The sequence below is a fragment of the Sycon ciliatum genome, chromosome 5 (genome assembly GCF_964019385.1).
Source record: "Sycon ciliatum chromosome 5, ocSycCili1.1, whole genome shotgun sequence".
In the NCBI taxonomy this organism is placed as follows: domain Eukaryota; kingdom Metazoa; phylum Porifera; class Calcarea; order Leucosolenida; family Sycettidae; genus Sycon; species Sycon ciliatum.
In genome coordinates, this window is record NC_088647.1 from 35,867,734 (window position 1) to 35,882,953 (window position 15,220).

The 15,220-nt window shown below is 50.1% G+C and overlaps 1 protein-coding gene across 1 annotated transcript in view; it reads left to right on the forward strand.

Moving 5' to 3' along the window:
- The first annotated feature begins 5,095 nt into the window (after nucleotides 1-5,095).
- The window catches only part of LOC135818515 (uncharacterized), a 31,100-nt gene continuing 20,975 nt past the window's right edge, over nucleotides 5,096-15,220 (forward strand). The window contains exons 1-5 of the mRNA XM_065331903.1: nucleotides 5,096-5,431; nucleotides 5,777-6,577; nucleotides 8,210-8,431; nucleotides 9,686-11,206; nucleotides 12,348-14,365. Of these exons, the coding sequence (XP_065187975.1) occupies nucleotides 6,053-6,577; nucleotides 8,210-8,431; nucleotides 9,686-11,206; nucleotides 12,348-14,365 (4,286 nt within the window). The 5' untranslated portion in view covers nucleotides 5,096-5,431; nucleotides 5,777-6,052. The remainder of the gene's footprint in view (nucleotides 5,432-5,776; nucleotides 6,578-8,209; nucleotides 8,432-9,685; nucleotides 11,207-12,347; nucleotides 14,366-15,220) is intronic.

The window sequence follows — 15,220 nt, forward strand, 5'->3', positions numbered from 1 at the left end:
AGGTAACGATTCTCACTTATTCTCAACGCTCAATAGGACAGTATATTATGTATCGATTTCTGTATAATGATTTCTATTTTAACGACAGATTTCTCCTCCTTAACTCGTTAGAGTTATTATTAATATTATTATTACGAAGCTCGCGCGAACTGAACCATGTGAACCGTGAGCAGTACTTTGATCCATATTTGCATGCAACCTACCCTTATTCATACATGAACTGATAGTGCAGTCAGTTCTGTTGCTAGTTTTCTGTTTTGCAAGTGGAGACATTTGTAGTTTGTTTTCCTCTGCTCGAATGATGTGTTGTTCTTGCAATAAGTCCTTCCGAATAATACCTTTCAACTTGTCTGAGTCCTGTTCCATCGTGTCTGTTGTGAGAGTCAAGTGACTATATTAGTGAGGGTTGTGACAGCCCGGACAGCACGAGATTACGAGTCCAGTGATCCGACAGTCAATGTATCCAAAGTGACCTCCTGAAAATGCCAGGAAATGTTAAATTTTGAATTTTCCTTTGTCCAAGCACTGCACTTGCAGGCAAATGAAACATCATCAAAAAGTGTGGAGCACGACCGCGGTACCGCGAATGGCGAGTGTCAGTGGAACCGCGCTGCTCCGCTGCATGTACCGCGGAGCAGCAGAGCCGCAGCGGAACCCGGGCCTTAGGCTGTGTTAACATGAGAATTTTCAACCCGGGTTGAAAGTCTCTACAGTCATGTATGGTGGAAAATTAGGTGAGTGCTTACATGTACCGTAAAATCCCGCCAGAGCGCCCCGTCTCTCCTGTCCGCCCCTCCCTGACTTCTTGTCAGGGATGTATCCTCGTATGACTCTGTCGCAGTCTGTGATGCCGTACTGTACTGCAGACGCGTGCTCGACCCCGTTGGAAATGTACGCAACAGTGCCCACCCTAGGTACCCTCTTGACCAGGGATCGCACAAACCCTGAGTTTTGACGGGTCTGTACGACTCCTGGCTCTTGACCTTTGGTCGGTGTACGAGATGCACGAACAGTTTTCGTAGGGTGAGTACTTTTTCATGTTGCACTGAATGCGGCAAGGGGGACTCGCCCATCCGCCTCTCCCCACCTGAAGCGACGAGGAGGTAGGGGCGCTCTGGCGGGATTTTACGGTATATGAAGTGAGTTAATCCGGGTCAATTACTGTACTGATGTGCCAACAGAAGCCTTGTCAGTTGTGGTCAGTTTTGTGTGTGGGCCTTCATGAAGACGGTTGAAAGTAATAATAATTAAATGTGGTGCACTAACTCCCTTACTTACACCACACACTACCATCCTCTCAACTTTCACTGATTTGAGACTGAAAATAAATAAATCCAAGTAATATTAGTTACTCACCTCTCACAGACCTTCCTCCTCTCTTATCACGGCCAAGGTGACCAGACATATCATGCGAGTGGCATGGATGCAAGATCTCCTTTTGTTGGCCGTCGTCTGTGATCCATTGTGGTAGGCCTTCATCTGTTTGGCGAAAAAGGACCCCACGATCCAAGACGAAGTTGACTGCAAAGCGTTTTATTGCTCTACGCCTCTTCGCGTCAGCAGGAAACGAGGCAGGCGTTTGCAAGCAACGCTTGCAAGACTTCGTCGTAACACGCCCGATTACCACCAAGAGAAGACATCTTCAGGACGTTTTGCAGAAAAAAAACCGAAAGCACAACTCATGATTGGGAACTGATTTCGCGGATGCATGTCGATCCGCGAAAACGGTCCATAGATGCAGGAAATGTGTGGAACCGTTTTCGCGGAGGAACCGTTTTCGCGGCTAGCTGGAACCGTTTTCGCGGTGAGACCCCATCCGCGAAAACAGTTCCAAGAGGGCCATAGATGCAGGAAATGTGTTGAAGAACCGTTTTCGCGGAGGAACTGTTTTCGCGGCTAGGGTGGAACCGTTTTCGCTAGCGAAAACGGTTCCAGGGGGTAACCGGTGTATGCCTGGAACCATTTTCGCGGAGGAACCGTTTTCGCGTTTACACCGGTCGCCCGACCGGGCCACTTTTTCCCAAATTCAGAAACTTTTTTTTGGTCCCAAATGTATGCAAACGGTGGCAATGCCATGTGTGCAAGTGCACTAAACGAGTCATAACTCAGTCAAATCTCAACCGAATTCCACAATTGAAACACCTACAAGGTAGCAGAGATTCTCAGCTGTCGGCTCGAAAACCTCCGGGGTCGATACGAGCTAGAATAACGGAGCTGGAAGGACTCGAACTGTTTGCTTGATTTCTCAGGATGTACGAAAACAGGAATACACCACATGCTGTACAAGAACAGTGAGTCAGTCAACTTTGACATTGATCCTTGCCATGATAATTATAATGTACAATGTACATGTGTAGGTGCTCTTGTCCATCAATGCCACAACGATTGAGGAACCAAAAAAAAGTATCCAAAAAAGTTTCATTCCGGCCGACCGAGTCTCCTTTTTGAGGGGTTGCCAACCGGAAACAAGCCTATTTTTTGTTTTGGCCTTAAAAGGTCGCTAGCTCCAGTTGACATCTACGCAGCAATCTCCGCCTCACCTCCTGCTGCATGCTCGAGCTGCTATGGAATCAAGAGTACACAATAATAGAAAAGCTGACAGGATCGCTTTTCTAAATAACCCCAGGCCCTGGGGCTATACTCTTGCTTCCCTTGGGGAAGTTGGGCCTTAGTCTTGGTGGAATACACAGGCAGTAGACGTGTAGATATACCGGTATGTGCAGCGTCCTGAGGCGTGATGACGGCCGGGAAATAATACGAATGATATGATTGCAACACCCAACTCCCTAGCTAGCTGGTCATGACAAAAAAGACGATGTTTTACACAGCGTGAGCTGTTGAATGGTGCAATCCCAGCATGCACAAGTACTACTGCAGAGCAGGGAGTCGTATGAAAAGGGTTTATACGACTCTCGGATCCCTGCTACAGAGTAATCGGTGTAGCATCGCTATCATCGCCTCTGCCGCTAGCGCTCTGGCGATGGGTGTCAAAGGTCAAAGGTCAGGGTGTTCCACAAGACGGATCGTGGAACGAAATACATGACTGTAGACGTCTACCGGTCATCATCATCATCATCATCATCATCTGCGTTGTCGAAAAAATAATAATAGTAAAATAATAAAAATAATAATAATAAACGGCATTATGCAGCTGTGTAAGCAGTAGATGCACAGTGTGACTGCCAGGCAGCTCTGTCAGATGCCAACTCGCAATTCTCATGCAGAGACATACCAGTCCACGAAACGATATTGTCAGCAAAGGAAATCTTCGGACGACCACGTCTACCGGTAGCCAACGCCAATAGCCCATGATCAGATGATTTACAGGCAAGGGAAAAGGAACAGGAACAGTGGATTAAATACAGTAAGAAGGTGGTAAAACAGCGCAAAAAGAAAGAAAGAAAGAAAGAAGATAGCTAAAGTAAACAGCGAAAATTGCAATAATGACACAAAGGTGCAAATGCGAGAAAACTCAATAAGCGCGACATGTAGTGCGACAACAAGAGACAACCACTGGACATACATGTAACTAACGAGGTTTTGACGACCTACCTAACAGCCTAAGTGTGACTTTGATTTGTTTCTGCTTGCAAAGGTTGGGTTTCCTTGTGTGGATGTATACAGCTTCCAAAACATTCAGCAATCTAGCACTGCGTACACGTGACACAATCGAAAAACAATCATCCGAATACACAGCACGACAATCAGGATGCTCAAACAAATGACTAGCAATGGACGACTCATACTTATCAGAACTAACATCAGAACAATCAGCATGTGCGGTGGACACATCCGATTTCACATGGCTAGTCGAGTGGACCCTAGCCGTTGCCTCTGTCTGTGCTTTAGTCGCTGCCATCGCCGCCGTTGCCGATCTTGTCATTCTTCTGGTTGATGCGGTTCCTGTCACTGCCACGCAGGTCGTCAAAACCTCGTTAGTTACATGTATGTCCAGTGGTTGTCTCTTGTTGTCGCACTACATGTCGCGCTTATTGAGTTTTCTCGCATTTGCACCTTTGTGTCATTATTGCAATTTTCGCTGTTTACTTTAGCTATCTTCTTTCTTTCTTTCTTTCTTTTTGCGCTGTTTTACCACCTTCTTACTGTATTTAATCCACTGATCAGATGATTGATAGCATTTTGCTCACGAGATACAAGCACATAGTCATTACTCGTGCTGTACTTTGCCCTCTGTTCGACAGCTTCCTGGTCGAACAAGGTTGAGTTGGCTGCATGAAAACGTCATTGTCGCCTCGCCGTTTACCTCTCTATAGGTATTTTGTTACTTGCCGAATACGTATACATGTACCCGCTATAATTATTACATCTCTTCACATGTCAAGAAAAGCTGTGAGCGCACTCACTGTACATGTTATGTGACTGAAGATGTGAAGGCGAGGTGGTGGTGGCTGGAGGAGGAACAACACGTCGACATGCAGGTAGCAAGCTACAGGAAAACGTCGCAGAAACGTTACACGTCGCTCCTCAGTCCTGGAGTGTGAACGCTGGCCAACTAAACTAAGAGTAAGAAAGAGTGTCGGCAGAGTGCTTGCACTTCCCGCTGACCGAAACCTGGTGTTAGTTATGCCGTGTACTCCTGTACTGCTTTGTCTTGTAGCACCGAGAATTGACAAGGTCCGTTGACAACTGAACTGTGCCAGTCCACCTGAGCTGTGCGGGCATGCAGAGCTATGACATCAAGCCATGACAGCCCAATGTCTACAACTTACAACAAGCATGCTAAACTAAAATGACACTTGACTACAAGGGGAATAATTACTATTATACGTCTAACCTCTACAGGCTTCGAAGTAGCACCATAATCGTGAGGTGAGTCAGTGATGAGTCAGTGGCGACATGGCGTAGGATGAAGGGACGGTCCAAGAGATTGAAAGGCATACCTTCAATCTTCATGTCACGCGCAGTTGCGACGGTTGTGTGTGCAATCATAGCCATTGCACTTTTGCTATGGTATTGGAGAATGGATTGCAAATGCCTTGTCACAGACATGACTCTCGGTGGCAGTACAAATACCCTGACATCCTGATCTACATACCGGCAGTGAGGAGGAAACTTTCCCTGTGGGTGTCCCCAAACTACCAAGCCAATGACGACACTCGGATGATTCTATTTCGCTGTGACGCGTTTGCAGTCAGTCGGGTCCATGCATGGCCCTTCGCGGATACCGACCGTGGCGCCTGGTGTGGGTAGAGTCACTTCCCGCCCGGTGAAACCTGGCCTAGGCCTAGCCGGGGCGTAACTCTGCTCTATGAAAAGTTCTGCGCTGAGCCAGCCGTGCTCAGTTTGTCGCTTGGCCTGGTCGGTACGTTACTACATGTAGGGCCGACGGGCTGATCATCGTCTTCGTCTTCGAGGACCTTCCCGATCGTCAACCGCCGCAGACTGATCAGACAAGAGCTACAGCCTACAGGTGAGTTGCCTAGGCCCTATTCATACTACATGACTGTGGTTTTGCGGCAGTGCATGGCTGCATGGCTGCATGGCTGCATGGCTGCATGGCTGCATGGCTGCATGGCTTGATCAGCGGCACTGGCAACACACTGTCGCTGTTGCTTGGGTTATCTGAAGACTGCAATGATTGTGTGAAGGTTCATGCCAAGAAGCACGAGCTTGCAAGGACCGACGACGCGTCAAATCTATCAATCACGTCAGCCATGACAACGAAGAGGAGCTTGGCTTTGCGATGTTTCTTCTTCCGAACATTGTCCTCTTGTCTCTTTCTTTCTACTTTGTGATGTTTCTGCCACATGCCCAGACTTCGCGTTCATCACTGCCAGTGCAGTACTGGTTGTACTAGCGACCCCCCAAGTCCACTGACTGAGGTCAGGAGAACGGTACAGGCGCTAGGCTACAATCCGGGTCAACGTGCACACTGCATGCTCAGCTGAGTTTGCACCTGGAAGCGGAACTCGGAGGGCAGCTGATGAACTGTAGCTATTTGGAGAATGCTTAGCGCCTGCATGCACTCTTCCTGAAAGTAAGTAAGTAATTAGTTACCAGTAGTTGGTCCTGATCCAGCTGCTGCATTACGATGTCTGCCAGCCAGGACAAGGTGCTCCCCGCTGTCGAAGCGGGCAGCCACACAAGCACGGCTCGTGGCGGCTCCGGTGCGACGACACTAGCGGACGCGGAGCTTGACAAGTTAGCGAGAGCTGTGATTTCAGCTTCTGCAATGGCTCGTGCCGGCAATGCAGAGGAGGAACTGGCGGAAGCACTGGACCGTTTGACGAAGTGGGTCCAGGGTAGCGTTGGGAACGGTGCAGAGAGGAGGTCGTTTACAACAGGTGTTGATGCTGATGCTGATGCTGAGGCTGATTGTGCTGGTGCTGATGCTGGTGCTGGTGATGCTGGTGCAGGTGCTCCTGTTGCTGCTGCTGCTGTTGATGCTGCTGTTGATGCTGGTGATGCTGCTGCTGTTACCTCTGATGATGTTGGTGATGGCCCACACCCAGGAGGAGCCAGTGCAGTCAGTCCTGACGGTGAAAGTTTTGTGGCATCGCGGAATGAACGAATAGCGGCTCTGGTCAAGCAGAATGGTGGAACCTTTGTGGCACAGGTTAGTCGCTGTGAACCACTTCATGTTACCCTCGTGTAGACCCTGCAGGTCCTGTGACAGAATGATGTGTGCACATGCCTACGGTAACACCCCCCCCCCCCCCCAGTAAAACACATACGGTATAATGCTCAATCTGAGGTCTGAACTGTTTCGTCCTTTGTGGACTCATCAGCGCAGTATGGAGAACATGAGGCCGAACCTGATAGTAATGAAAAATAAATTCTCGTACTTTACCAGAGTGCTCAAACTGACTGGTCAGTGAGCTCCGCATAACGCAAACAGCAAAGGCACTACCCCACGTGACAGTGCTCAACTACTACTGTCGTGGACATGGAAATCCGGTCGCACGTCTAGCGACCCCAGGCCAGGGCGCGGCCATGCAGTCGTGAGTATAAGCGGTACACACATGCATTTATGCGCTGCAGCGCGCTGGTTGCATCGGATCAACATGCACTTCACGCAGCGTTCTGTACACGCTGAGGGCGCCGGCCCCGGTCAATCGACTGGATTTCCATGTCCGCTACAGTACAAGAGCAGGAGAATTAGACAGTGCATCTACGCCCATAGCCCGTTTGCATGAGAAATTGAAACCTGGGCGTATTTGTTCACCCGTTTAGATGATGGAGTGCGGTACGGGCTGCAGCCAGGCGGCGCTTGTGGCTTTAGCCTTAGGTGGGTGAGGCCTAGTCCGGCGTACATCTCGGGATCAAATGCTGCACGCATGGAGTTGCGCAGGGAGACACATGTGACACTGTTTCACGGCCGCCGGAAACACGCGCACAGAACAGGCCTTGAATCACAATAAAAATAATAAAATGATTGGCTGACATGCAGTTTTCAAGCTCTGTTGCGTTGACACAGTGCAGCACGCTTGCGTTTCACGCTCTGTGTGATTTGATGCAGTGCTTGCGACACACCCACAACACCCACAACACACACAACACACATGTATGCACAGTCATGCAGCACGACACACTCGCTGACAGACGTCAAGTGATTGCGGTGACTGTGTCTATCTGGATACAGTCAACTTCGCTAATAACGACTGCGGATATAACGACTGCGGATATAACGACAATTCGCGAATAGCGACAGAATTTCCGTGCCCAGAGCAAAGTCCCACCTAACTGTAATACATGTAATGACACTTCGGGTATAAGGATACTTTGCGAATAAGGACACTTTTCTAGTGCCCCATCGAGTGTCGTTATACGCAAAGTTGACTCTACATCATAGCACTTGAGGTGGTAGTAGGCTGGGTGTGTGCGTGTGCACAGCATACCAAGGCATGCTAATAACCCAGCCAAGCATACCAAGGCATGCTAATAACCCAGCCAATATAATGATATGCCAAATAACGTGCAACTGACTTAGACTGGGGAGGGCATTGCAGAGTAGTTGCATACAAAGTTCAAAGTTGTACAGATACCTGTGGCTTGTGCTCCTGCAGACCTCAGAGCCTACCATGTACACATTGTAGTATAGTTTGTATGCAACTGGTGTGCAATGCCCTCCCAAGTCTAGTTGCACGTTATTTGGCATATCATCTATATCTATTGTCGAGTGCAACGCCAAATCGTGTAACACCTGCATTCTTGTATGTTCTGATGCTTCCCGTGTTGTGCATCGCAGTTGGTGGGCATTATCGAGAGCGACATGTGCTCTTCATCGCCAATGGTATCTGAGTCGTTGTTCAAGCTCCTTGCCAGCATCACCCGGGCCAGCACCTGGGAAGCTGGAGTGCACGTCGCTCTGCTTGAGGCCAGGGTCGTTACGAAGCTCGCGGAGCACACGGACGCCAAGAATGTTGATACAGCCAAGCTGGTGGCTTGTGTTCTAGAAGGATTAGCAATGGTAAGCCGTGAACAAATGAACCAGTGATAGGCACTCCAACCGCCGTGTACAGTATCAAGATGGATATAAACTGTTGCAGTGATTGGTGTTTACGTACACATGTACATTTATACTTCACAAATCCGTTGATCCCCAAGCTGCAGAGACTGCTCAATGTCAGAGACAGAGCTTAGTACATAGCAGACTCAGCGGAGGACGTTCAGGTTGGTTGTAACTCTGAGTTTCATGCCGTTAGGCAATCATCAGACATCTGATACTCGGGTCTACCCAACAGTATGCTTATAAACACATAGGGTCACAAGCATATACAAATTTAGTGCTGCGATTGCCTAACGGCATGAAACTCAGAGTTACAACAAACCTGAACGTCCTCCACTGAGTCTGCTAGGTATACTTCACAAGTATATACAGACTGTGCCTCTATTAGTTCGTTAATGATAGCTTGCGTGCCATTCTACCGGTACGACCACGGGTGATGGGTAGGACCCAAGAACTTGCTCTGCAAAAGTGCTTTCGGTTGAGAATTTCAGTCCTGGAAGTGAAAGAAATTGGGATATATTGATGATTATATTCGGATAGTCTCCAGGGGCGTCGGACACGGTACGGTTAACGTTACTACGGTATTGACCGTACCACTATTTGCCCAATGTACCCTGTAAATCAATAAAATACACTGATCTGGGCTCTAAATTTCCAAGAATGTCGGCTCAACAACCCCTACCCCACGAGTAAATTTTACTTCCAATCATGAATGGCTGGCCGTACCACACTAAAATACCTTCCGACGCCCCTGGCCTCCCGTGGTGGATTGCGAAAAGCAGGTCAATACTTTCTGAGCGGGGCACGCATAATGTCTGTCTTGATTGGCTGTCTGGTGCTGAACGTGTGTGTGTGTGTGTGTGTGTGTGTGTGTGCCCTGATACCGTCAATCCTTTTCTGCACCTTGTCCTCACCCACTTACTGAGGTGTGGTGAGCCCATAAGTGGGATCATTTTCAAGTCCACCCCGAGTTTTGGGGATTTCAGGGGGTGTCGGCCGTTGGGCGGTTCAATAGCCAATTGAGTCATCTTTCCAAGATTCCTTTTGAGTCTCTCTCCCCTCTCCCGGGGAGACCCACGTGACCAGTTTTGGCAGTGAGCAACAAGTACAAGTAAGTACAGTGTGTGTGTGTGTGTGTGTGTGTGTGTGTGTGTGTGTGTGTGTGTGTGTGTGTGCGTGCGTGCGTGTGTGTGCATGTGTGTTGGTTGCATTCAGGCGGGAGCTGCACGACTTGAGTACAAACATGAAGTGCACAAGATGCTGGACTACATCTACAACCTGATGAACCAGCATTGCTGTGAATGGATGCGCGATTGCAAGCTGGCCGTGCTTTGCTGCAAGTGTATAGCGTATGTCATAACGGGCCATACACGCTATCAGGGCAGAGTGTGGGACGTCGTGGTTGAGAAGGCCGAAGTGGATCCCGGAGTGGATCCCGAATACAACAAGCTCGTTAGATTGCGCAAGAACATATCTCGAAGCAAACTGCCACTTGAGCTTCACCTTATCCTGAAGCGTGTGCTGGCATTTGCAGTTTCTCAGTGTATTGACCGGCCAGAGCCAGGAACAAACGACATTCCTATTGTGGATCTAATCGACGTGCTTGTCTGGTGCCTAAGAGCTTTGTACATGCTGGCATATGACAACCACGGCATACGAAGTGTTCTGTTAAAGGATAACGTGGTGCCGCTTGTCATGGAGGCACTTACTGTCGGCGGTGAAAGGCGACCGTCGGGCCAGGCAGAGCAACCGGAGCGATACTATCGCCTGGGTCCGGTCGCGTGCAACGGCATATTGTTACTGCAAGAGCTGGCCAAGCATGACACGGCACAGCTGCTGCACTGCATCCCGCTGGTTCGTGACAATAGCGTGCACCAGCTGGCCATCCAATACCTGAAAGACTACGGGGTGGAGAGTCAGTCGACGGAGCGACTCCTGCTGACGAAATGTGCACTGTCGCTGCTTGCCTGCACAGTGCGTGTGGGCGACAAGCCGGGTAGGAAAATCAGCCATGACTACCGCCGTGGTCTGCAGTGGCAGATCTTCACGAACACCATTGGAGATCTGATGAAGGTCATGGCGTTGTACGAGGATGACGATGACCAGCAGGTCACCGAGCTAGCGCTGGAGTACCTCTGTGTAGCACTGGAGTCGAGCAGTGGCGAGGCGATTGTCAAGGCGCTCCTCAACGAGCACGGGATGCTGTCAGTCGTCGTCCAACTTGCGCAGGTGCGCTTCGAGCGACCATACAGACACGTGCTGAGAAAGGCACTGATACTGATCGCGCTGCTGGCAAGAAACGGCGGTGAGCACTTCAAGAAGATCCTGATGCCGCAGCCATCGCAGCAGGTCCTGGCTAGCACAGCCATAGCGGCAGCGGCTGCATCGCCGGCTCCTGGAACGCCTCGTCGACGACGCCGGCTCGGCATCCTCCAGCGGCAAAAGCAGGCACCGGGAACTGAAAATGGCGTCCCGTCTTCTTGTGCTGGTGGTCGTGTGCACGATGACGTTGGCATCAGCCCTGTGGGAGAGTCGCTGGCACACATACTGGCCAAGTCGATCAGGGAAGCGAGCAGTCCCGATGACAGGGAGCTGTACGTACTGATCGAAGCCTACTGTGCGGTCAAGGAGGTGGCCAAACATGGCCATGCAATCAAGAAAGCCTTGTTCAAGTACGGAACGCATCAGACTCTGTTGGACGAGGTCTGCGGTATCAAGCATAGCGACACCGATGCAGTAAGTGTTGATAATAATAATAATAATATCTTTATTAGGATGACCCAGAGGCTTGTCGCCTATCAAGGGGTTCACCGCTTTGAAGGATGTACATGTACACGTATGAGCTAAAGTGAAAGTAGTGAAAAGTTGTGCAGCGGGAATGCGTTGGGGAGCACACGGGGGGACAACGTGTACAATGTAAAGCACTATAGGCACAGGAAGTGATGTAGGGCAGACATGTTCTTTCCCATTCAATCTCCAATTATAGCATCGAACTCGTTTCACTAATACGGTCAATTCTGACGTTTTGGCAAAATTGCTCTCGTCAGGTTTGCACACACCAAATAAGGAATGTGAAGTTAACCTTAGCTCCCTTGAATGCCTACAGCCCTGAATGAAATGCATTTGTGTGATTTGGTGATGCGCGCCGGAGTGGCATTTGTGCATATGGACAGTTGGCTGGCATGGTCACAAACTTATTATCGCTGTTGGCACCACAGCCACATGTGGTATACACTTGTCGACTCCTCCAGGGGGAGAATCCAGAGATCTCTACGGGGGTTTCAGCTAAACCAAAACTGAATAGGTGATACATGTACATGTGTATGGTTTCCAGCAGTACATTTCCAAGGGGGGGGGGGGGGGTCGCGGAACCCCGACCCCCCCCCCTCCCATGTACTGTATAGCAGGAAATTTTCGGACGGAAATATTTTCGGACAAAGCCGAATTTCGACCTTTCGTACGGATTTTATTTTCGTACAGTGCTGCATGCTAAATGCACGTGCTTGCATGCAGTACGCATGTATAGTGTACATAATTTCACATGAACAAATTTTAGTACGGAATTAATTTTAGTACAAAAGAGGCCGTGTACGAAATCGTACGAAAATAAATTCCGTCCGAAAATTTCCTGCTATACAGTATCTGAAGAGTTTTAAAAGATGCAAAACATTTTCTCATGGCTATAATTAGGAAAGAATCACCACAATGAACTGCAAGTATACATTCATCTTTTCTTCCATTCTCTTCCCCTCCCCCCTTTTGTTCCACCTGCGCGCACGCGCCCGCTCGCGCGCGTGTGTGTGTGTGTGTGTGTGTGTGTGTGTGTGTGTGTGCGTGCGTGTGTGCGTGTGTGTGTGTGTGTGCGCGCGCCATGCAGGGCTTAGTGAAGCACGCAACCAACGCCCTGAAGGTACTTGGCTCATCAGATTCGCGCAGGATTGTCGACGCCATGCTGCATGAGGCGATGGAGGAACGGCGTCAGGAAGTGTGTCGGAGAAATTCTTCCAGTTCGCTGTCCTCTCAGGAGCAAGATTATGATCCAGATCGTCACCCTCAGCACGTCTGCTGGATGGTCAAGGAGCTCTCCGCAGACACAAATCAGCAGGTCGATGGCAGGACGTTTCTGAGTCGAGCCGTTCTGGATGGAGACGGTGATCGTGCGATGGTTGGCGCCATCTTGACTGGAGACGTGGTGGCCAGTGATATCGAGCAAGTACTGCAGCAGGCTCTGCGTAAGGCAGAAGTTCCCGGAAAACGCTCCGCGACGCAGCCTATCATTTCACAGCTTCTGGCTTATCGGCAGAAGCACGCGTTTGACAAGACCACGGTCAACTTTAGAGGCTTGCTCAACTGCAACCCGCACAGCACATGGCTTGAGTCGATACTGGATTCGTCGTCGAATCTCATCCAGTTTGCGGACCGAAAGCGGGAGCTGGGAGCTGAGCTATTGAAAAAGCATTCGGAGATCACCCGTCCAGATATTACACAGCTCGAGGTGCGCGGCAGGACTGGCACAAGACCACCATGCCCACTGCAGCATGGCTATATGGCTGGTCATTTCGCAGTGCCGGAAGGCATCGAGGAGGAATCCGGCGCCAGTGACGCCTTCGACTCGGGGGCGTCGCGACCGGCCAGCCGTGCCTCAAATGCAGATACGTCCGATGCCTCAGGCGCACAGCCCTACGCTACGGCGGCGAATGCCGGCCGAAGATACAGCAGGCCTGCTCGCAGGGGAGGTGTGGTGCGTGACATGTCGGAGAGGTACCGGGACGCACATCGCTTTGATCCCAGCTGCAGTGCCAGGTCACCATTGCCCCCTGCCGACCCTCTCCCTCACAACTTTCTGTATCGCGACGAGAGCCTGTGTGGTGTGCTCAGCGGCGTTGATAAACTACCTGTTGCTGATACGGCATGGTACCAGCGCAAGCATGAGGCACGCACTCCCCGACAGTCACAGACCGACAGCATTGATCCGTCCACTCAGCCATCAGGCGTGACTGCCGTACAGATCCACGGCCCTGAAGGCGGTGCAGAGGCTGGTGTGGCACGCCCGCCACCGGCGACAAGCTCCGCCGAATCGTTGCCCGGTGTGGAGCGCAGCGCCGACAGGACACGCGGGCCACCTAGCGTTCGGAAGCAAGCAGGCCAGAGAGGCAGTCCCGGAACATCGTCGAAACCTGTGCGCGTTGACCTGTCGGACAATCACATCACAAGTTTGGAGAATATCCTCAGCCTGCACGACACCACTGCCACGGCACTCATACTGCAGAACAATGACCTAAAAGACCTGCCACGCAGACTCAAAGGCACCTTTCCTAAACTGAGGTTGCTCGACGCGTCCGGCAATTGCATGGAACAGATACCCTCGGCTCTTGTCCATCTAACCAGTCTGACGCATGCAGATCTCTCCTACTGTGGGATTTCCAGGGCGACCCCAATGTTTGATTGCTATTCCGTTCAGGCTTATGGCGACAATGAGATGTTCGAGTCTGATTTTGAGCAAGCCGCCACCATGCCACAGACTGCTGGGGCACCAGGAGCAACAGCAGCAGAATCAAGGCCTGGTTCGACCAGTTCATCTGCACTCTCTCCACTTCGTAGTCCGCAATCTATAAATTCTGATGACCAGCATCCAGAAAGATGCCGGCTCAAGGAGCTAGATCTTCGCGGAAACCACCTGTCAGCACTGCCGGTTGATTTCCACCAGGCGTTCAGGTCGTTGAAGAAGCTGTGCTTGCAGAAGTGCAAGTTTAGCAGCCTACCCAGTCGAGGACTGGGTGCCATGCCGTATTTGCAGGAGCTCGACCTCGGAAGCAACGAACTAGAAGCCCTGGATGACAGCATAAGCAATCTTGGAAGCCTAGAGAAACTCATCTTGAAGTCCAACAGAATCAGGTACGGAGGGTGACCAAATAATGCTTAGGATATTGCTCAACAACTGTCACTAATTGCCCCGTTCTCTATTGGGATAAACCGAGCCACTACTTTACAGGGAGGCTCGGTGACTCGTTGTGAACTCGTACAAGAAACAAAGTAAATTTCGCTTCGTGTTAAAACGGTGTGAAGCGTGAAAACAGGTTCAGTGACACCTGACTCATGAACAAGGTTGACTGACTTTCATTACACAACAGCAACAGAAACTGCAACAGAGAGACAACAACAGAAACACGGGAACACATGGACGGATTCTAGATCATACCTCTTGTTCTGGCATGGTGTTTCCTTGGGTGGGGGGGGGGGGGGCAGTCTGATCTCTGAGCTACTTACGAATCAAACGGCCTGGACTCGTGTAAACAAATCCAATCTACAAGCTGTTCACGAGACTCTAGCCCAGACCCGACTCATTGAATTGTTTGTATAAAACAAACGAGTCAGTGAACCTCTCTTATGGCTTAGGTCACCGACTGGTATACACTGATATTGCTTAGGCATGCAGCCCAGTGTGTCATGTTGGTGGCAGAGACTTGCCACATGTTTGAATGTATTGAGAATTTTTAAATAAGGTCAGTTTTCGTAAGGATGCAGCCCGCATAAAAACTCTCGTCAGTGAAGGCAGATATTGTACAATGGCTAATGGATAGCGGAAATCACTTTGGAAAAATCTGTAGGAGGCCAAATGTTGCTACTTTAATACCCTGGTTTATTACTGCACTCGGCTCCCTTTAAAACATATCTTCATACCCTACTGCTGTTCTAGGCACTAACCATATGTCCTGCTAGGCGTGTGCTCAATTGCTACTGGAAGGGCTT